Source organism: Hippocampus bargibanti, linkage group LG01, assembly GCF_051943395.1.
Source record: "Hippocampus bargibanti isolate YZ-2025 linkage group LG01, ASM5194339v1, whole genome shotgun sequence".
In the NCBI taxonomy this organism is placed as follows: Eukaryota; Metazoa; Chordata; class Actinopteri; order Syngnathiformes; family Syngnathidae; genus Hippocampus; species Hippocampus bargibanti.
In genome coordinates this window covers 32,428,999-32,452,695 of record NC_142734.1, presented here as the reverse complement: position 1 = coordinate 32,452,695, position 23,697 = coordinate 32,428,999, and the positions used below count along the sequence as shown (strand labels likewise).

Below are 23,697 nucleotides of genomic sequence, written 5' to 3'. Positions count from 1 at the left end.
GATGGAAGGAAGGAAGGAAGGGCCGGATCACCAGCCCTTTATCAACTCCCCGCGCAAGAAAAACAAAACCCAAACAAATTCCGGAATGGAGCTCCTCGTCATATTTTTAATTCCCGGATAAATACGAGGAAGGCAGTGAATGACTTAATAAAGTCTAGGAATTATCGTCATCATCATATTTTTCCTATTGTCGTCGGTGGTGTCATCGCAGACAAAGACAAAAGTGAAAGAGACCCACAAATTCTGACTTGAGATGCTCACCGAGCTGTAATTTCGCAAGATAAAATGACACGTCTCATAAACGGCTTTGGACGCATTAGATTTTGGACTGTTCTCTTTTTATGTGTTTGCTATTAACACTGTCTTCTTCCCATCCTCCCCCAAACATCTGTCCTTCTTCCCTCTGTGCTTCACCTACCGCATTTGGTTTGATTAATTTTTCACAGTTCTTGAATATTTTGCATCTCAGCATGAAACTCAGCCTCAAAACCGTCTTCAGAAGCAGATGCTTAATCATCACTTTTACTAAAGCATTGAAAGATTCATCACATACTACTACAGTCTTTCTTTTTGTTTTTTTTTAATGGAGATATCCGCAAAAAAGTCAATCAAGTTTGAATTGTTTCGACCGCTGTACGCCGAGTCATTTATCCCCCACACTGTGCTTGTGATGAGCCACTGATTCATGATTCATGCCTCCTTCCCATGGAAAGGAGAGCATGGCTCTCCTCTCGTCTCATCTGCTCTCCAACCAACATCCCCTCCTCCAAGCGACGGTCCAGAGTCAGAAAATGGAACACGGAGGCACCACGGCCCAGCGTGAGACAGGAAACAAATGGGGCTTCCTGGCGCTTTAATGTGTCACTGCCAAAGCGCCGTTGTGTGTTCATGGTTCCCAACTCTGGTTGTTGACCCAGAAAGAGAGAAATGTTTCACTACTTTACTCGCAATTTGCCCAGCTATTACGTTTCGCTCTTCTACTAGTATATTCGTAGCCTTACCTGCAATGGGTAGTTACCATTGCAGTACAATCGATGCAAATTGTTGCGTCGTCGATGAAGTGAAACATCTGCATATGCGAATATGCATATCGAATAGATAAGTGTTGCTCTTATTTTGTCTCTTCACTTGAATTCCTTCAAGAAAGGAAATCTGTTGTTTCAATTAACATTTTACAGTGATTTTGAAGTTGTGGATGTCTGTGTGTGGAGCGCATTTATTGGCACCACTTTATTTTGATGAAAATGTACTTTTTATGATTCTCCGCTGCTTATATTATTTATGTGTGATATAATGGAGGCTGAAAACGCTCCGTTATACACTGAGCAATTTTCTCCAGGATGTAAATAAGTGTGACAAAAACAATTGTTTTTATTTAGTTCTAGCGTTTTGCCAGATTGTCACATGAAAATAATATGACCGTAATCTTTGAACCTCGACGGGGAGAGAATTTAAAGCTCATTTTGTGCTGAATCTATTTTTGCTGCACTTTTCCCAGACAGCGGAAATCAGTGCATCCCTCTGCCCGGAGGCACTGCCAACCCACCTGAAGGAATCTCATTAGAGGCGGTTTCAGCTGAACTTGGCTAAGGTCTGACAGTCGACATGCTGTTTCAGAGGCTTTTCCACGCTGTTGATTTGAAGGGAGCTGCTTTGTGGTTAAAAAAGAAGGATAAGTATGGATTTCAGACTCAACAAAAATAGCATTGTCTCCAAAAAGCCAAGCTTTTTACGCCCATTAACCGAGACAAAAGGTGAAAATGTAAAGTGCCCACATCAGCTATAATGAGCTGCGAGCTCACGCTCCGCGGCAGCCGCAAGAGCCCGAACTGCTATAACTTGGTTACTGCACTATAGCTGGATGAGGCTGACAAAGCATATAGAGACAGACAGCGCAGATATAGGGGGATAAAGAGAGAGGACAATTGCAAAAAAATAAATAAATAAAAGACGAGTATTCACCGGCTTGAAATCGCCTCTCTCAGCTCTCTGGCTGGAGGACAAGCAGGGGTCCACAATGGGCAGCAGATTCCCCCGGATTTGGAGCACAAAGGCTAGGCAGCCATCCACCCAATAACCCCCGCAAATGCCATCCTCACCTAGAGCATGCAGTCCGTGCACATGGCCAATCATCCAATGAACTCGCCATCATAACAGTTTTTACAACCTGGAGTGAGTTGAAAAAATACGATTTTCCAAGGAGGTCACCTGGAAAAGCTTCACTTGTAACTCAGTAGAGTAGCCGGTTCACACCAATGGAGTAAGAGATGGTGCAGGTTCTCGGTTTGAAACGAGACTGTCTTTCTTGTTTTAAGTTTGGACGTTCTCCTTGTGCTTATGTGGCTTTTCTTCAGATGCCCCAGCTTCCTTCCTGGTTGGATGACACGTGTTAGTAATTTTGCTTGTGGTTGACAGACAATCGGGGGTGTCAACACTGAGGGTCTCATTCATCTCAAAGTACTCTGCCTAAAAACCAGCGATTCTCTTCCATCAATCTTTTTTTAGAAAACATGCATGAGCACCTCACCGTTAGAAAACCTTGCCAAATAAAGCAACACATAACTCCTGCTCTGGCATCCCTTCACTGGCTCCTCATACATTTTAGAGGACTTTACAAGATCTTATTTGTCTTCAAATCTTTAAATGGCCTTGCTCCTCCTTACCTCTCCAAGCTCATCCACCTCTCAGGTCTGCTGACCAGACATTATTAGATGTGCCAAAAACTAATCGTAAGCTCAGAGGGGATCGTGCTTTTTTTCATTGCTGCTCCCACTCTCTCGAATGACCTGCCACTGAACGTTTGGCAAGCCCCCTCGATGTCCATCTTTAAAACCCACCTCAAAACTCACTTGTACTCTTTGGCATTCGACTCAGCATGATTCCAACTTGATCTTGTTTTCACTCCCTGGTGCTTTCTACTATCTTTGTGACTGCTTTATTTCCTGTATATGATAGCTGTCCATGTTAAGCGCTTTGTGACAGCTTCAGCTGTTGTCAAAGCGCTATATAAATCAATATGTATTGTATTGTATTGTGTTGCATTGCATTGTATTGTATTGTATTGTATTGTATTTTTAAATAAGGGGGAAATTGTTTAGAATGAGACATGTAGAGTATATCACGGTTTTGTTTTGCTGGGTAGAGTATGTGGGCGGGCAGGAATTCCCTCTTCCCTGTTGACGCTGCAGTAGGACGCGACACATCACAAAAAGTAATGGCTGCTGGCACGTAATTCAGTAATTACGTGCCAGCAGCTTCAGTAATGGCTAACTGAGGACCCAAGGATATATGTCGTCATACTACAGTCGGCGTGAATTTATTTATATATTATATTATATTATATTATATTATATTATATTATATTATATTATATTATATTATATTATATTATATATTGTAATATGACTGTTATTCTTCCCCGTTTAGTGTTTGACTTAAACATACATTCCATCCAAAATATAGCACTGAAGCAACTTACGACAAAATTCACCTAACGAATGACCGCTCAGAACGTAACTCGTTCATATGGTGAGGAGCATCTGTACACAATTTAAGTAAAAAACAAGAAACGTTAACAGAGTGGGTTGTGTGAAATAGAAAATGGTTGTATACATTAAAGGAAAATACCAAAAGAAAAAAAACTCCACCCATGAGTTCGACCCTGCTCGGCGTGAAAACAAAAGCACTGACCCATTTCAAGTCCTCCGAAGAAACTCTCGAAGTTGGTCGCATCCAGGTGTTTAGCACAATTTGATTTTGATAAGATCATTAGGTAGCTCACAGACAATTAAACAATAAGATAATTAAACTGAATGAATGTCTGACGTCGCAGCTTATGCTGGTGCCTGAAGCAAAGGTACGGCGATGGCAGCAGGTGGCTGAGTTCTGCTGCTTTGCCAAGCTATAACGATTATCTCTTAAGTATGTGTGAGTGTGTGTCAGGGTGTTGGAGACTGATTCTCATCACTCTGATTGTTCCACTTGTGTTTGCCGTGACTGATAGTAATTGCAACCACGTTTGGCTCCAGTGAAAATGGAAGCGGGATGAGCCGTCAGCCGTCACTGAGGGCGTTTGGCCATTGAAGGATCTTTAATACAGCATGATGTGCATTTGGGAAAAAAAATGAATGTTTTTATTTCACCGTTTACGTAGAAAAGGACCGTGAAAATGTCCACAAAAATATTATTCATGGTCAAATGTGTTCTTGAATAGTGCAAATAGTTTGGGGCTAGGATTAAGTGCTTTCTGTACTTTTTACATATTTTACAGAGACGAGTTGAATTAGTACTTCTACTTTAAACATTTTTTTCCTTTTCGGCATACTTATCTAGACTTTTAGTTAATGGCACGGTGTGTGAGTACTCCTCTCGACCAATCATTAAAAAGACAAAAAAACGTGCAATTAAAATAAATTGAGGGAATGTGGGTACCATATTTTCCGGTGTATAAGGCACACCCCGAATAAATGGTGTATTGTCAAACTTTTTCCACGTATGAGGCACACTGACGTATAAGGCGCACCTTCAATGAATGAAAAAAGTTTTCATCAACTGCGAGTGGGTGGTTGGCTTGGTGCTGGCGGTCATGAGTGGTTCATTTTAGCCAATCAATGGAATATCTCACAAAGGTCATTGGCTACTTCAACTTGCCAGGCGACGACAACCAAACCTTTGGACTTCTTCTCAACCGCGAAAAAGCAATTCTACTTTGTACCGTATTTTTCGATGGATAAGGAGCACCAGTGCATAAGGTGCACGCATCATGTATTTTCTTTTTTTTTTTTTTTTTTTAAGGCAAACCAGAGTATAAGACGCACCTTCAATGAATGAAAAAGGTTTTCCGCGACAGAAGAGGCTGGCATTACGCACTACTTCTACAGGGGTAAATGGAGTTGGTGGCTGCTCACAGTAGTTGCGAGGTTCAATATTATTTCACAGATAAGGTGCACCGGGGTGTAAGGTGCAGGGTTATCTTTTGAAAAAAATCAAGGATTTGACGTGTGCCTTATATACTGGAAAATACGGTACTCTTTTGACAACCCTGAAGAAATGCTATCATAGATTCCTACATGAACGTGAAAAACTGATTTTTTTTTTTTTTTTGAGATTTACACCTCAGGGTGGGTCGGTGATCAACTTATTAGCATATAGACCTCACACAGGATAAATGCAAGTTTTGATTCTGGCTCTGGCTTTTTGTGTGGAGCTCTCATGTTCTCCGTGTGCCTTGGTGGTTTTTGATGGTTTCTCCGGTTTCATCCCACATTTCAAAAACATGCGTGGCGGGTATTTCAAAACTCAAAATTGTCCCTCAGTATGCCCTGCGATTGGCTGACAACCGGATCAGGGTGTCACCGCCTGCTACCAAAATACAGCTGGGATATGCTACAGTGATGCTCATTAAGCTAAAGGGAACTGAAAAATGGATGAATCTATACTTCAATCATATTGTGACTGCGGCTGTGGAAGCATATCAAGCAAAACTTCTCAACAAAAGTCAAACACTGAATGATTCTGGGATGAAGTGGATGCTGGTTTTTGAATGGCTGAAGTGCAAAACATAACTTGCTTGAGCTCAGATGCTCATTTCCACTCAGATTTTATAGACTCCCATTTCATGCAGCTCCAAATTTTAAGCAGCGTCACAATCACTCCTGCATTTGGAAATGTCACGGGATTGATTTTAACTGTGGTGTTATCAGTCCGAGGAGTGAAATGATACAAACTGTTTATGGACATTTTTTTTAACAACCAGTCCCACTTTTTTTTCTTCATTTCAAGGTCGCATAAATACAAAGCGGCCTTTCGGATTCTCATTCCTAATAGTTGAGGGTGCACGCAAAGGATCAGCGGCTCAGTAGAGCCCCAAATTTAAAAATCTGATTTTCTGCTCTGGTGTGAACGTCGTCAGCGACTCACCGTGAATGAGCTTGAGAGCTAAATCCCGTTTCTCAACACTTTCTGGGCACCTGACCAATGCTATCAAAGTAAAAAAAAAGCATCTTAATTCCCACGGCATGTTTATTGATCATAATACTGGCTTGTTATATGTGCTGCTGGAAAGAACGCTCTCCCTGAATATCAATGAAGCCTCACTGACAGGCAGATAAAGTGGGAATACTGCCAAGGCCTTGTTTGTATTGCACATTTTTTTTATTACCGCCTCTTTGCTTGTGTTCTGTTTTGTCTAGCCCCATTCATTACATGCTGTTTTATTTTTTATTTTTTTCTTGCCAATTTGTCACAATGAGCTCTCTCAGTCCCGTAATATTTTTGCGTATAATCACAGTCAGATGGACGTCAACCCTTTTGTTCCTCCTTGTGCTATACAGTGATACCTCTGCATACGAACGCTTCAGCTCATGAACTTTTCGCCTATTAAATTCGTGAGCATATAGTCTTGGTTGACGAACGAGTTTTCCGCGGATGAACCAAACCACACGGCGCCACGGTGGCTGGCGGACTAGTTTTCGTCACCCCCTTTCTTTGGAGTGCGGACATAGTTTGTTATCGAGTGTAGTATTGTTGCTAGTATGGGACCGAAAAAGACCCCACCACAGGCTAGTGTTAAGCCAAAAAAGACACAAAAGAAAATTAAGGTCGAGCAGAGGAAGGAGATCATCGAAAAACACAAATGATATAAATGAAAAAAAAAATATATATATATATATATATATATATATATAGAGAGAGAGAGAGAGAGAGAGAGAGAGAGAGAGAGAGAGAGAGAGAGAGAGAGAGAGAGAGAGAGAGAGAGAGAGAGAGAGAGAGAGAGAGAGAGAGAGAGAGAGAGAGAGATAATATATAAAGAATTGTAGGTCTAAACCCTGTTCCCCACATATTCACACCCCCACAATTAATTCTCGACTACAGTTAATGCAGTGTGTCCCTGCTTCGACCTCACCGAGCCTGAAATTGAATATCTGTCAGTCCCCCGTGTGTTCCCACGGTTTTAACTGTGTTTGAGTCTCCGACTGATTGACACGATGAGCTTTCAACGTCTTTTTCAATGCTTGCACAGATTGACGCCGTTTACCATTACTTGTCAATTACCGCGACGCGAAAGAAGAAATATTGAACAAGCTTTCAGTCATATCCTCGACAGTTCACTCACATTGTTTTTACGTATAAACCAATAAAGAAATGTTGGCCATATGTGTATGTGCTTGCTGTGCACTCCGCTGAGATTTCTAACTGGACACTTTAAAAATCAATCAGCATTTAAATGTAACTCATCCATCACAAGGCGTCTTTGTTTGTGTCTATAATTGCCGAGTTATTATGGCCATTACATCAGTTTGTCCACTTTCTTTGCCACGCTTGACCATCATGTCTGTTGCGGGAATTTATCTGACAATTTTCCTACAAATCATGTACCTTTGTTCATGTATCAATGCCAACTGCATGTTTTGAAAAGTCGAACAATGAAATGTGCTTTCACCAGATAGCAGAAGGTGTTATTTGTGTTGCTAATATGGTGTTTTGCAGTTGTGGGGATAAACCGCGACTGACCAAGCAAAAGAAGACACCACGTGACCCCCAATAGTTTTAATGAGCAAACTGACAACCGACGAGGCCCGTGACTTAGGTGCTTGTAAGTTAAACTGTCCAAATGTTAAACACGCCGGACCTCCTGCTCCTTTTTTCCCAACCGGCTTCTCCATGGTTATCAACCTGCCTGCGTGAGCGCGGCGCCAGAGAAGAACAAGACATGCTGGGCTGCCGACTGAGAACACAAAACTGTGTGTGTGTGCGCGCGTTTGCGTGTGTGTGTGTGTGTGTGTGTGTGTGTGTGTGTGTGTGTGTGTGTGTGTGTGTGTGTGTGTGTGTGTGTGTGTGTGTGTGTGTGTGTGTGTGTGTGTGTGTGTGTGTGTGTGTATGTGCGTGCGTTTCACATTTGCTACAAAAGGCTGGACCATTGTATGAGCTGATTTGATAAATCATATTCACATTTTAGGTGTTGAAGAAAGTGATGGCGTCTTTTAAAAGTCCCACGGACCCTCGTCCTTTATGCCCACCCTGTCCCAGAAGCATCTGGGAGTAAATTGTACAAAAGATGAAGCTCAATTGCATTTGAAATGGACTAAATGAGATCTTAGCAGTAACACACAGTGCGTTCCTTGAGTCATTTAATATTTTTCTTCACTCTGCGATATAGATTCAAAATAAAATTAGAGAATCACCAAAATCTCACAACCACCCACCCCCAGCCCTGTTCACATACACACACACACACACACACATACACTCAAACACATTTGTCCCAATTGCTTCTGGAAAACACAATGTTCTATTTTTAGTTTATGCCTTAGAGATTTGCTTTATTTCTCCTCATGCCAAACATGCCTTAACATTGTTATTTTCTTTTTTTTCTAACAAGTACCAAATATTATTTCTGTACAGAAAATAAGAGTGACAATGTGTTCTCATGGGGAATAAAGGGTCCCTTTTGTCAATTTTACATTGAACTACGAGTCCACGACTATATATATAAATATTCACCATTCATTATTTATTCACCATTCATTTCAGATGATGAAATTTGCCTGTGTACATTTTTGTCGTCAAAAAGTAACACGGTACAATGTTTAGTCTTTTGTCATGTAGCATTACACATTTACTCTGAAACAGCTACGTCGGGTAAAAAATTTCCAAAGTAATTTTATTCAGTCCACAAAAGCAAATCAAACATGTGAAATTCAATGATGCTTGCTAAAGTACGAACCAAAATTTCAAAGTGTCCCATGTAAACCACAACAATAGTCAATACTTTTGACTTCAAATGAAAACCTGAAAACTAGCTATTCATTAATTTGTTCAGTGTTTTGTATGTAATACATATGTGGAGGGGATTAAACATTCTAATGGCTTCCCCAAATTCATAACGGCCCCAGAGAGGACACCGTAACTACAATGTGGCCTGTGGCAAAAAAAATGAATTTGACACCCTTGCTGTAAATAGCCTCCAAATTAAATTTCAATACACGAAAGGGCCATCAACCATCAGATGCATGTTTCATCTCTTTTGCTAGTCAAAACAGGAGCACCTAGCAAGGTGAAGTCCTCTGTGTGAATCTTCTATTGCTTGTGTATCATATCATACCAGTGGCAGACCATCGATGCCTGCAAAGCCTTCTCTGCTGGCCTAAAAATATCTGAATCACAGACTGATGTTAATTATATTTTGTCCATGAATTCTTATGAAATAATTCCAAAATGTCTTTCATCTTCCTTTCATTGCTTTTCCCCTGTTGCACTGCTTATGATGTGTATTTTCGTATTTAAGCCTTTCACCAATCACATTTCAGCCGTCATTTGTTACCAGGGTCAGAAATCTACCTTTTTTTCAGTCTGGATTGATTCAGACGTAGCACTACTGAAGGCCTAGCGATAAAATCCACGGCTCGCCACTGCATCATATATTTTTCAATACGTCTTGAGTGCATTCATCCATTTTTCGGACAAGTTGTTGAGCGTGACTCCATCCCGGATTTATTGCCAGTCAATTACAAAGCACATCTCGACTCAGACGGCTATTGGCACTGAGAAGTGAACCCGGCCGGGGTTTCCTGCACCCAAGTTAGTCAGATCAGTGACTCATGTTGACTCTTTCAATGTTATTAAAGCAGAATGATGAGAACAAATCGTCTGATTCGAGGGGGAGAGGAGGGTAATTCTCAATGAGTTTGTTTATTGTTTGGAAAAAGAGGAGAAGGGGTATTTTTTATCCTTTCCTCTCTTCTCCTTGACCCTCTTTCATGTCATATTTTGCTGCTCTTCCTTCTTTGCATCCACCTGTACCATTGTCTTGTCTATATCTCCATTTCCGTCTCCTTTCTCACCCTTTGCGCCTCTCTCATCCCCACCGACTCCCCCCTCCTCCTTCTACCCGGCATGACGTGGGTTCACATCAAGGAACTGTTGCTGGGAGTTACGGGGATTGAGAGCGACGCGTTGGAATGCAACTCCAGCGGAGCCCCTAAGAGCGTTTGGAGGAGGAAAAGGAGGAGGTTGTCGACTAGTTCCACTTTATGCCTCTCGTGTGTTTCACCTTAATGCTCTCTCTCTCTCTCTCTCTCTCTCTCTCTCTCTCTCTCTCTCTCTCTCTCTCTCTCTCTCTCTCTCTCTCTCTCTCTCTCTCTCTCACTCTCACCTCTTCTCCCCCATCCTACCTCCATCTTCTCTGGATATCTGTAGCCCTTCTTTGCCCTTTTGTGCTGTTTATTGGCACTCTGTCAGGCTGTCCAACCAGACTGCCTGTTTGTCTGTAAGCAGTGTAAATGCCAGCTAAACCGACAGTGGCAGAGGCACAGGAGGGCAAACACATGGAAATGCTAATACGCGCGCGCACATGCACGCACGCACGCACGCACGCACACTCACATTCTCTGTCATCAGCAGAATGAAAGTGCTTTCTAGTGTTTTTGAATGAGAGGAAAAAAAGATCCCTATTCAGCCCCTCTAGCCAGCTTTTATGAACACGGTGAGGCGACATGAGATATCCCTTCCCCCCACCTCACATCCTCTCTGTCTGGCGTACACGCACACACACAATGAGGTTGATTTGCTGCACAGGTATGATCCCTCTCTCCTTTAGTTGGCCCCATCCTTACTATTTTGTAACCTCCTTCTCAATCTCTCTCTCTCTCTCTCTCTCTCTCTCTCTCTCTCTCTCTCTCTCTCTCTCTCTCTCTCTCTCTCTCTCTCTCTCTCTCTCTCTCTCTCTCTCTCTCTCTCTCTCTCTCTCTCTCTCTCTCTCTCTCTCCCTCCCTCCCTGCGTAAAGGGGCGGTCAAACACCCAACACAACATCCACCGGCAGTTGAAGCAGCAACAACAGCAGCAGCAACAGCATTTCTCTGGAGCGGACCGGAGGACAGAGCAGGTCTTCTCTCCATTGCAGCGCCATGGAGTGACACGTGGACTCACGTGGACCTGTCAGAACCAAGCAAGAGGATCAACCACCTGGCATGGATGCTCAACTCTTGTTTCTTCCATTGTGGTGCCATAAACATCACTCAGAAAGCTCTGCTGAGGTGGTTGTTTTCTGATATATTGAATATTTTTGTTGGGTTTGACATTTTTAACATAGATTAGACATGTTTTTAATTTTTATGGTGCCTCTTTTGAGTTCGTTTTGGAGCTTTGATTGTCTGGCTGAAGTTTATTAACGAGGATCTTGATTGACAGCTTAGTGGATTGATTTTATTTAGGCTTGACATTAAAGGCGATGTGAATAGGTTTCATTCCTGTTCATACAAAATCAAAATAGCCTGACTTGGCGTATTGATGTCATGCATGCGGCAACATAGAAGGGTTTCCATTTCATAAGAGCACTGGATTCTCTTTTACATAGAATGCTGCTGCAAGTGGCAAAGGGGAGAAATCAAATCATTATCAAAGCAAGTCACTTTTAGATGTCTTGAAATAGAACATTTTGTTGGTGCGCTTGCAACATGGGCTGCCTTCACGCAGTGAAAGCCACTAAAGTCATTTCTGGGAGAATTAGCCCCCTGCTATTCAAAAGAACAAGACAATTTTCAGTTTGGTCGAATATGGCACAATTCTATTGTGTTAAGGTACTTTTTTATGACACAGACCAGTGACGTCACCGTGTTTTTATTTTTGTTTTGAGAGAGAGCAATTTTAGAGCTTCATTCTGAAATAATGACTGAAACGATACTAAGTCATAAGAATAAGAACATTGATTGCCTTTGTACCCTTTTTCTCTTTCATTCTTCAATCATATTTTGTGCCTGTCAAAAAAGAAAGTAACGAAGCAACACTGAGCAATTTGATTGATACATAAACATATTTCATTGTATAATTTTGGCAGCTCAGAGTAATATACAGTATATATAGCCTTCCTAGACTCTAACTGGCATGACACTGTGCTCAAAGCTAAATTCATATTTGTATTCATTTAATGCATAATCATCTTGCCCATACATGTCAATCTTCCCAATGCCCAGTGCGCTTTATGGCTTTTTATTCCTATCTGACTCTACTGATGGTTCATATAGGGATGGAAGCCATGCACCGCGCTGGAAGCGCACACAACAAACTGGAACACACACATACAATACACTAATCCATATTGTGTATTAATATGTGAGCGTTAAGGAGAATAGCTGTCACACACAGTGACACACTCTCACATGTATGGTGAGAATGTGAACCTCTTCAACACACCCTCAACACACATCATCTGATGCCGAACCTCAAACAAAATTGATATTGATCTCAACAGAGAGGAAAAGTGGACTCTGATGAATCAGATCAATTTGAGCCTGAGAAGCAGAACTCTTTCCAGGGGACCTGCCGCCACAGTAACACAATGAAGAACCATTTAGTGACCCTTTAGTTCTTCTACATTCCCGTGGTGCGAAGTGACTAGGTGGTAAGTAATGGTGAAAACAACAGGATTTTGTCAAACAGTGGGCAAAGCTGTTTATTGGGTCAAACCTTTACCGTATATTGAAATTCATGTGAACCACAGTTAAAAATTCCTGCTTAAAATGTAGACAGTGCAAGAGTCTACTGGGATGATAAAATGTCTAAGGGCTGGGGGGGGGGGGGGGTCATACATGTTGATGGGTATCATCCAGTGAATTATTGGACGGAAGAAGGTGTTCACAAGATTGAAAAAAGCTATGCCATCAGTGGAAACGATTTTTTTTTTCATTATAGTGGGGTTCTATTACCATCTTTTTCGTGTTCATCTGATAGTGTGAACAACTATTTTTGAAAGCTTTGTCACGTGGAATTAACAAAGCACCCACGCAGAAACACATTTTTGAAAAGTCGGGGGGTCGCTCGTTTGGTCTTCGTCGACATTTTCTTTGGAGTGTCTCCCTGTGCATCAATCACACTGGGAAATGTTGGATTTAGTTACGAGGGATGCAAATCCATTGTGTGTATTTTTTCCCTGAACTGGAAAATAAACTTTGGTTACTTAACTCTGTCAGTGTCGTCTTTATTTCTTGTCGTAGCCGGTTGAGGGACACCGAGTCACTTTCAAAACAGTTATGACAACAAAAACATCTAAAATAAATGCTGCCCGATCATTGCCCTTATCCTCTGGCGCTACCCTCCGGATAAAGATCATCACGAGGTAAACGGGATTTGGTTTTGTTTCTTTTTTGGACAAATCTGGTTTACAAAATAGATTGAATAATATTTTGCTTCAATGTATGTTTTTGATTTTTTACCTCTATTAGAAGCCCAAAAATATGTACCATGATCCATTCTTTGTAAGAGAAGCCTGTATATTATTGTTTTGTTTATGCATACAAAAGACCACATGTTTAAAATTTGATTTTTTTTAATAATTCAAATTAATAATCCAAATCGTATTATATTGACCCGTATCAGCAAACCGCTCTGTTCGTTGTTCATTCCCAACTACCGTACTTGTGTTGGGCGGTGTGTAGTTGTTTTTTTCTCCACTAGATGGCAATATGCATTCAGAAGAGGTTGCGCGTCTCTAAAACAGGACCGAAGAAAAAGGAAGTAACCGGAAGCGCTGTTTGACAGTGTTATCCAAGAGGTGCTGGAATGTTAAATAACTTATTTTTTTATGTCATCCACCAGGGCGTGATTTCATGCGGGCGATTGTGAGACTCGCCGTCAACGTTCGTAAATTCTTTTAGAAAATTAAAAAGAGTAATCAATATTTTCACGACGAAAACAGAATGGCAAAGCGAAGTGGATGCAAGTCAGACGTCAATACAAAGAAGCTGAAGCAAGTGCTGAAAGCAAATGGTGGAAGAACAAAAGAAACGGCCAAGAGAAAATGTGCAGGTAATCTGGAGCAAACAAACACTTTGCTGTGTGAGAACTTTAGTTTACGGAACACGTATTTCACAATGCAATTGTGTTGTGTTTGTAACATACTGATATCATGTCCATTGAAAGTCCAGTTACAATTCTTCAAATCGTGTAGCTTTACAAATACTTTTGTTGCTATACACAGGTCTTAAAAATGTGTTAACTTCCTGAAATTACTTCTTATTTCAACTGAAATTCTTGACAGGGCTTTTGGCACCACATCGTGAACTCGTACCATCCAACCCTTGTCCTGTCCCTACCCGTCTTGGTCTGCCCTATTTGCTTTTCAGATGCTCTAGTTGTCATAACAGTGTGATATTATTATTTTCAGGAGCTCTGTTGTCTCTCTACTCTATGTCTAACTGCTAATTACAGATCACAGTTGAAATTACAGCACAGTGGAGTATATTGAACTCTCTTGTTTTACAGCAGAATGATTTCATCATTAAAAGACACACGGGTCAAACATTTGCATGACTACGCAAACAAAACAGAAAAGTTTTAGAAAATAAATGACCAATGATGAGTAAACTAAACATTGGGAATGGTTTCCTGCTGTCTCGGAATGTGCAGATGGCACTAAAGAAGAGGATCAGAGGCTTCAGAGGAGGGTTATTCCGAAGACACATTCCTCCTCACGTCGCGGAAATGGGAATACCACAAAAATTATCACCACCAAACACTTCCAATCCCATCTGATGGTGGACGACCCAAACTGCAATAATAATCATGATGAAAAGATGAACTCAGCAGCTCAAGTGACAGATGATGTAAAAGAAGAAGAAGAGGAGAGTGAGGAAGATGTGGATGACTGGGAGGAGGTAGAAGGTGAGTAAAGAAAACTAAAAACATTGTACCGGTCCGTGCTTTTCAGTTGACGTGATTTTGTGTTTTATGAGAACTGGCTGAGCCTTTGAGTCCAGCTGAAACCCCAGAACTCGTCCTGCCTTCGCAGCCTGTAGAGATTGAAATTGAAACACCGGAAATCAGGAAAAAGTAAGTGAACATCACAGTGTTTTTTTTTTTAGACGGTATATATATTTTTCAAAATAAATTTTACATCACCATTCACTATCTTTCTTGTGCATCCATACCTATCAACCATTGTTTGTTTTCATATGAATTATTTAAGCTCCGTGTAGAGCACTTGGTATACAGCAGTGGGTGTACGAGTACACTTGAGTTGAAATATTTGTTCATATTTAAAGACGAAATACTCTGTAAAAAAATAGATTGTGACATTATTCTATTATCTAGGCTGCAAACTAGTTTAGCTTGATCCAACAACGTTCATTGCAGCCCAGTTGTGTACTCCATTTTGCCTCAAGTGCTCCACAGCTAATGTACTTAAGATCCTGTATGATATCACATATCCTCATATTTACAATCTTCATAAATGTCCACTTCTTTCATAGGCTTTTAAATTCCGCTTTCAATGGAAATTGTCTCTTGTTATAAATCATCATCATTTATGATTCTGCAGACAGAAGAAAAAGGCGGAGTTTGAGATGTACCTGAGACGGATGATGAACCGTTACAAGAAGGACCTGCTGATCGACACGCATAAGGTAAACACACCTGCATCCTCTCCACCGTCGCTCTGTGAGTAATTGTGAGATTCTTTTTGTACTCCATCAGGTGCACCTCATGTGTCTCTTAGCCAGCGGGATGTTTCGCAACCGCCTGTGCAGTGAACCCGACCTGCTGGCTGTCACGCTGTCGATGCTTCCTGCTCACTTTAGTGCGGTCGTCAAGGAACGTAAAGACCAGAACTACCTTTCTGGGCTGCTAAAATGGTGTGTCATTCATTTTAATAAAATGATTTTTGAATGGGCTCTTCGGGCTACTTTGTCAGCTGAATAAAAAGCCAAAGTAATTACCAGTACCCCTTCTCTTAAATGAATACAATTACAATTGCTACAGTTCTAACTGCTCACAATTGTTAAATGAGTCGTTTTTCTTCCAGGTTTCAAGCAACTTTCACCCTCAACCCTAGTCTTCCCTATGAAGAGCGTCCAAACCCTCGCAGTCTGCTGGAGAAACGTCTCGCAAGTCTGTCAGCAAAGAACCACCAGGAGATGACTCATGTTGGTAGTTTAGTCACCTGTGGAATAGAACGATACAAATAAATGCCGTTTGACCTGGTTATGATCTTTTTGTGTTTCCTGTAGCTCTTCTTGCTGGTCTTGAGATCTTTGCAGCTCTTTTGCCGGTTGGTTCTTTCTCTACAGCCCATTCCTCTCAAACCTCCACCAGCCAAGGTAACATAACCGTTTTATTTTGAGTGGTACCTCGACTTATGAAATCAATTGGTTCTGGCAAAAATGTCTTAAGTAGAAAAAGTAGGGACGTAAGTTAGGGACGCATTTTCCATGTAAATGCCCTAATCTGTTCCACCCCCTCCCCTCCCCCCACACACAAATTCAGATATAAATGTTTTTTAAAACATAAAAATGCATTAAGTTACGTAACAAATACATTTTAAAAATTACAGCATTACACAATGAATGAGTTGACTTTTAACTGCACCCTCATCGTTTTTTTGTCCTCTTTTGGTTCATGTTCTCTCTCAGAAGTGTTTTTTGCCCAGGGTTTTGGAAAGAAATGAGCAAAGGATGTCTGCTTTTGTCGGATTTTAACAATCCTTTGAACATGTCTGAGGAAAATAGCAGCAGAGTGAGGGATTGCTTGACTGGTGAACACTTTTTCTCTGGATTCGCATTTACGTAAATCTATTGGAACGCCTCATGGCCCAAGGCGTGAACGACTAATATGCCGTATAAACACATATCCATCATACTGTCAAGGTCCCTTTTTGCCAAATGGGATGCCAGGATGATGCTAGCTAATGGCCAATGACAGAGAACAGCTCAAAGTATGTTCACTTCAAGAAACTCCGAGCTGCGAGTTGCTTACCATCTTGTATTTTTACCTTTTGTATCTTGAAATTTCTTTTGGAATTCGAGGTGATATTTTCCTATTAAAGCATTTCATCACTTGAAAACAATTCATGTGAAGAGACATTCGTAAGTAGAGTTACCACTGTACTGCACATGTCTAGTAATAGTAAATATGCCACTCATCCATTATCAATACTGCTTGTCCTTATTCGGATAATAAATAGTACGTTACTATTAAAAGCAACAATAAACATCAGTGAACATCCATGGACAGTATATGTTTAGATGGTGAAATAAAATTTGCTCTTTGTCTGACCTATATTTCACGTTATAGAAAATGCTTACCCTATTTTCCGGTGTATAAGTTGCATCAGAGTATAAGGTGCACTCCCATTGAATGGTGTATTTTCAAGCTTTTTCCAGATATAAGTTGCACCAGAGTATAAGGCGCACCTTCAATGAACGAAAAAGGTTTTCCAAATATAATATATAAGTAGATAAAAGTTATATAAATATAAGGCACGCCACATTATAAGGTGCTAAAGTAGAGGCTGCGGTTAGGCACTGTTTCGTCTACAGGGGGAAATAGAGTCGGTGATTCCTGACAGTATTTGCGAGACTCTTTGTGCCTCAATATTACTTCAGATATAAGGGGCATCTGCGTATAAGGCGCAAGGTCATCTTTTGAAGAAAATCAAGGCTTTTGGGTGCAACTTATACACCGGAAAATACGGTACCTATATATCTATGTCATTTGTGGTGAGTTCCGACACTCATTCTGCATGTTTGCCTATTATTGTGTACCTGTGTGATACATAGTCTCCATTTTTCCTTGTGCTACAAATAAATCATTGTCTTGTCTCCAGGGCAAAGAGACTACAAGCGCCACTGTCTCACTAGCAAAGACAAACCAAAACCTGGGAACTTCAGATAACAACTCACCTCAACAGAAAGTATCCCCGGGCTCTAAGAGGCCGGCCGAAAGAACAAAGATCGACGGAGACAAAGGAGTGAAAAAGGCAAAGAGAATACAATCTAAGGCAGAAGAAGAAAATAAAATAATGTCACCCGGAGGCCCAAGACCAAAGAACTCCAAACGACGTAGCATTGCCTCAAAAGTCAGCTACAAGGAAGAAAGCAACAGTGATAGTGATGAGGAACTCAGTGACGAAGACTTTCAAGTGTCCACTGAAGAGGACAGTGACGATTCAGAGATTGGTCCCAAGTCAGCCAAGTGGGTAAAAGGTAAAGAGAGAATGAAAAGCAAAGATATAAACGACACAAAGAATACAGCCCAAACAAAGAAGAGCAGCGTAGAGAAAAACGAGGATGAAGAAACGGGACCAGCGGCCAGCAAAGTGAAGCGACAGACTGTGAAGAAGAAAAATGCTGTCGGAGCGGACGAGTGGTTGGAGGTGTTTGTTGAGAAAACGTCCTCCTGGGTGTGTGTGGATGTGGAACACGGGGTGGGCGCGCCTCAACTCTGCTCCCAGAATGCAACGCGGCCTGTCACGTACGTGGTGGGTGTGGACGGAGACGGCTTTGCGAAGGACTTGGGTCGGAAATACGACCCCACCTGGATGACGTCGAGCCGAAAGAGGAGAGTGGAAGAGGAATGGTGGGAGGAGACTCTGCAGCCGTTCCTGAGACCAGAAGATGAGCGTGACGCAAAAGAGGATAAGGAGGTGAACCATTATGAAGCTTTATAAAAGCCTCACCAAACTACATCGTTGTAGTCTCAAGCTTTATTTGATTGACTACAGATGCAGAAGAAGCTGCTGAACAAGCCCTTGCCCGTATCCATCGGCGAGTACAAAAATCACCCACTGTACGCGTTAAAGAGACACCTGCTCAAATACGAAGCCATCTATCCCGACACGGCCGCCGTGCTCGGATACTGTCGAAGAGAGCCGGTGTACTCCAGGTCAGTCAAACACTCTGGACACTTGGGATGACCTCTCAGACTTGCATTACTTTACTTACTTTACTTGCATTAAAAATACCATCAAACATTACAGAAACATTCTGATGGGCACAACTGCTTTCACTCGTACACACTCTTGAAAGGCTCTTATGATCTCCAATCGGCTGACAAGCTTCAGTCTAAAACACAGGTGTCAAAGTCAAGGCCCGGGGGCCAAATCCGGCCCGCCACATCATTCTTTTCGGCCCGCGAAAGCAAATCAAACTTGTGAAATTCCATGATGTTTGCTAAAATCCTAACCAAAATGTCATATTTTTGGATATAAACCACACTAACAGTCATTATTCTTGACTTAAGATTTGAAAACTAGTTATTCATTAACTTGTTGTGCGCTCTCTAGGGGATTAAACATTGTAATGGCTTCATAATGGCCCTCGAGAGGAAACCATAACTACAATGTGGCTCGCGGCAAAAAATGACTGACACCCCTGGTCTAAAATATCCATCTAAAATGTTGAAGGGTTCTCCAGGCCATTGTGTCAGAATCGTAGTGTCTTTTGACTTTCTTTAAAAACTGGACTTTGGGAGTGCAAATAGAATAGAGACTTTTATCAGGGTTGCGTGTGTGAGCAAATCAATGCCGCTGTCAATGTGTTGTTGTTTTTAACTCATTTGCTGCCATCCCCGAATTAATTCGGGAGTTGAAAAGTGTGACGTTGAGCTCCATTCCCAAATGTGTTCCGGTTTTGGTGTTTCTTGCAGGGGGTGCCGATAAAGCACAGGTCAGACCTCTGGCAATCATTTTTTTTTTTCACTTGCACGAGAGGACAGCATTTGCCTTTTGTGCATGTTAGTACGTTGTTACAGCTTCAGCTGTTAACTCGCGATATAAAGCAATATGTATGTATTGTATTTCATTGTATTTTGTACAGCCGCCCTCATTTCAAGCTCAGATGCCTCCAGAACCATATAATTTATGAATTAACTCAGTCCTAAAACTCAATATTCTGTGGGTCCTGCAATTTGAGTGAATATTTTGCACATCGTCTGTCAGCGAATGAGTTAAGAACATTTATGTGTTGTTTGTAAATACAGTTTTGTATTTGTTTTGTTATATCGATACTATTTTATGCAACGGAGATGCAAACAGGGTCATATGTCGATATTTTTTGTTTGATATAACGAGACTTTACTGTGTGATGTTTTTTAAATTGTTATTTATTCATATATTACTGTCGGTATTTCAACTAAGCAAGGAAAACAATGTCCTATTCTTGGGGAGAAATATAATTAGGGCATATGATGTTCTTCCATTCTACTAGAGATTGTGTGCACACGCTACATTCCAAAGACACGTGGCTGAAAGAAGCACGAACTGTCAGAATAGGAGAGGTACCCTACAAGGTGAGTTTTTTAGTGATATTCTCAATTATTTTTTTAATTCCCAAATTGTTGCTATTTTTGTTTGGAATATGTAGCATATAGTTAATTAAGACTATACCACCGAGGGTCAGGTTTACTGTGCATCCTGTTTTTCACATTTTATGTGACAATCTCATCCTAAAACGTTTTCCCTTCAACATTCGACACACGACAGCCCCATAATGAATAACTTGTCCGTTTGTTGAATAAAATGATGTGGCGGCCAGATTTCGCCCCCAGGCCTTAAGTTTGACACCTGTCATTTAGATGATAGAGGCTACTGTGCACATTAGAAGCTCCAAAGCAGCAGCAACTGTTTTTTTCTGTACGCTTCTCTGTATATCGGTACATTTAAATAATCCTATATCTAAACCATTGAATCCTAACACGTGTGTAATAGAATGGCCTTCCACTGTGTGACAAAAGGCAGATGAATAATCCAAGTATCCACTTTTTGTCAATCCTTATTCTAAGTGGTATGCCGTGACATATTTTCCGATGGGAAGTATGGGCCTTGGCCCACTAAAAGCTGGGAAACACTACTTGATGCAAGAACTGATATTATGCTTGGTTTGTGCGCGTACATGCACTGTCAATTTGTGGGACCTGATCATGATCAGTGGACATTTGATGCGCCTGAACTCAATTTTGACTTTTGTGGCAAAGGCTATGAATTCGAAATGGGATTTCTTAAATTTGCAAAACTTTCAAATACACTTTTTTCACATTATCATCATTGCTGTTGTCGAATTTTAAAGGGGAAAAAAATGCATTTATTTGGGGTGCACATTTTTTTTTTTTTTGTCTCTGTGATTATTGATACACCAGCATATAGAAACACTTCAATTGGGACTATATTTTAAATGCCAATATATAGTTATTAATTTATGGTGTCTACCACTTTAACATTTCTTAAGATGTCCAAATTATTATTATTTATTGCATAATAAATATTCCTGTGTGTTATTATGAATGTGACTATTCTGAGAAGCCACGTGCGCTTAAAATGGTGGAACATCGAGAGCTCACTGGAGTTGAAAGAGTATGCAGCACTTGCTAATGTTGCATGGCCTTTCGTCGTCTTTATGGATATGGTTAATTGTGATGAATTGATCTCCCTGGGTTCTTGATCCTCTGTGTACATGTCAGATGGTGAAGGGCTTTTCGAATCGTTCCCGAAAGGCTCGGATGATGACTGAGCAGAAAGATGAAAATGACCTTGCTCTCTTTGGAGAATGGCAGACGGAGGCGTATCAACCTCCCATCGCTGTGAACGGAAAGGTAATCGATGCTTGTGAATTGGCAACTTTTCTTTTGCATCTCGATTGTTTACTACTCATTGGTTGCTTTCAGGTTCCCCGCAATGACTACGGCAACGTCTACTTGTTTAAGGCCTGTATGCTGCCGCTGGGCTGCGTCCATCTCAGGCTATCCAATCTGCACCGTGTGGCCAAGAAGTTAGACATGGATGCCGCCCCTGCCGTCACTGGCTTTGACTTCCACGGGGGATATTCACATGCGGTGTAAGACACTTTTTTTTTTGCTATGATGTGAATGAAAGTAATGATTTAGGTTGACATTGACTCAGAATGAAACTTTCTTTACGAACAACATATTTCAGGACATCTTTTTTGCATTCAGAGCAATTTTAATATTGATTCTTCAATATGTATTTTTTAATGTGGCGGAGTATCAAGCGATGCAAAAATACTACATCCATGTGAAACTGTCAGTAAAGCCATATACAGTATATCAAATTTCCATGGTTGTACTATATGAGTGGCTACCATCGAGCTCATTATTCAGTGTGAAATATTGAAAAATGTCATATCTTCCCGTGGTTTTAACATCAGTTTTATGCAAAATGCTACTCACACAAATGATATAAATCATGATGACAACAGCAGCGATAATTAATAGTACAACATAATAGTGTATTAATTATTGAGCTGGTATCTAATGTGTGTTCTAGTACTGATGGATACATTGTGTGTGAGGAGCATGAGGAGATCCTAAGGGCTGCCTGGGAGGAAGAACAAGAGCTTCAAAAACAGAGGGAGAAAGAGGTGAGTGGGCGTCCACTCATGGGAGTGTCATCAAAAGCTTGTTCATTGTTTGAATGAATGGTCTTTTGGCTTTCATTTTTCAGAAAAGAGAAAAAAGGGTCGTCTCCAATTGGACGCTACTTGTGAAGGGCCTTCTGATCAGAGAACGTCTGAAGCGGCGTTACGGCGAAAAAGGCCAGGCCACCGAGGGCCTCGCTCAGCCTAGTGCGGATGGAGACAATTGTGATGGACTTTCATCGGATGAGGGGGGTATCGGGGAGGAGGAAAGTTCCAGGGCAAAATCTGTGTTAGAGACACTAGCTATGTCTTGGCCCCAAAACAGGCAAGCGACAGAAGAGAAAGGGGGTAGTTTCAGTGGGCAGAAGACAAAGCGGGAGAGGAAAGGCAAAGAGAAACATTTGTTCCCCTTTGAGAAAACGTGATGCATGGATGTCAATTTGTACTGTTAAAGTCATTGTTCACTCAATGCTGATCTGTATACACACTGTGTATGCCTACAGCAAGTTAGAAGTGTTTTTATGGTTGAGTAAATAAAATGTAAAACATGGTAATACACGTTTTACATGTAAAGTTTTGGCTGAATAGAACCAGAAAGGTATCAATGTTATTGTTGTTTGACAACCACACAACTTCCATTTTGTTCATATTTAACGGAGGCACATCTCTTTTTTTCCTTAATGCTGTGTGTATTGTACACTTTTTTTTACAGCCGACATTTGCATTTAGGTTCTACAATGAAAAATATTTTTGTAAGTGTATATTGAAATATAATTAAAGTGAATAAAGTTAAATGTTGTCATCACTTTGTTTAGAAGGATATATGGTCGTGTTTTTAGCACCCAAATTTATCAGTCCCTACTGTTTTTTTTTTTTTTAGGTGGGGCCTGGAGCAACTTTCAGCTAGTTTTCCTCACAGTTCGTTTGGAAAACGAACTGTGAGGAAAACTAATATTATTATATGCTAATAACATATAATCATAAAGAAGTCCAAGATGGCGCCCGAGTAGGCAGCCGTCAGCAAGTGCTCTCATGAACCTTGCTTTTTTTGGTTGTTCTTGTCTTGTTTGCCTTGTCTTGTTGTTTGTGTTGTTGTGCGTCGTGTGGAACGGATATGGATTGTATTTCTGCATATTAGGCCATGACATTCATCAAGGAGGAGATTGCTGAGCGGTTGCGCCTTTTCGGCAGCATGAAAATGCCAGGACTGTTTTTGAATGGGAGTAATGCCGGTGCCATTTCACTGTCATCGCTGGACACCTCTGGGGCGATTGTCCTTTTTTGCGCCTGTAATGGGCAGCATTCACAGCTGTGTTCAGTGGAAATGTCGGTGCTGCTTCATGTCACAGAGGGTACAACAAGCGCTGAAGTATGAATGACTCTCTGTGTCTTTGTGGTGTCATATTATGTTATTTGGTTTTTTTATTTATTTTTTACTTCAAGATGGCGCCACGAGAGTGGCTGCCTTTCCAGCAGCTCATGTATTTTTTCCCATTTCTTTCTTTCCTCTTCCTTTCATAACTTTGCTGCTGTGAAATGTAAATTTCTCCACTGCGAGAT

The 23,697-nt window shown here is 41.1% G+C and overlaps 1 protein-coding gene across 1 annotated transcript; it reads left to right on the top strand.

The window, feature by feature from the left end:
* Nucleotides 1-13,653: 13,653 nt before the first annotated feature.
* On the top strand, nt 13,654-22,927 carry xpc (xeroderma pigmentosum, complementation group C). The gene is made up of 14 exons (XM_089011558.1): nt 13,654-13,801; nt 14,402-14,656; nt 14,728-14,824; nt 15,312-15,396; nt 15,467-15,624; nt 15,795-15,915; nt 16,000-16,089; nt 17,595-18,413; nt 18,492-18,652; nt 19,975-20,056; nt 21,224-21,355; nt 21,428-21,597; nt 22,047-22,140; nt 22,224-22,927. The coding sequence occupies exons 1-14, from the start codon at nt 13,693-13,695 to the stop codon at nt 22,560-22,562; spliced, it is 2,712 nt and encodes a 903-aa protein (XP_088867684.1). The 5' UTR covers nt 13,654-13,692; the 3' UTR covers nt 22,563-22,927.
* Nucleotides 22,928-23,697: the final 770 nt, after the last annotated feature.

Bases quoted from the DNA above. Each gene is read 5' to 3' on its own strand.
- xpc (XM_089011558.1), top strand. From the start codon at position 13,693: ATGGCAAAGCGAAGTGGATGCAAGTCAGACGTCAATACAAAGAAGCTG. The intron at 14,657-14,727 runs GTGAGTAAAGAA...GTGTTTTATGAG, and splicing joins TGACTGGGAGGAGGTAGAAG to AACTGGCTGAGCCTTTGAGT. The intron at 18,653-19,974 runs GTCAGTCAAACA...CCATTCTACTAG, and splicing joins AGAGAGCCGGTGTACTCCAG to AGATTGTGTGCACACGCTAC.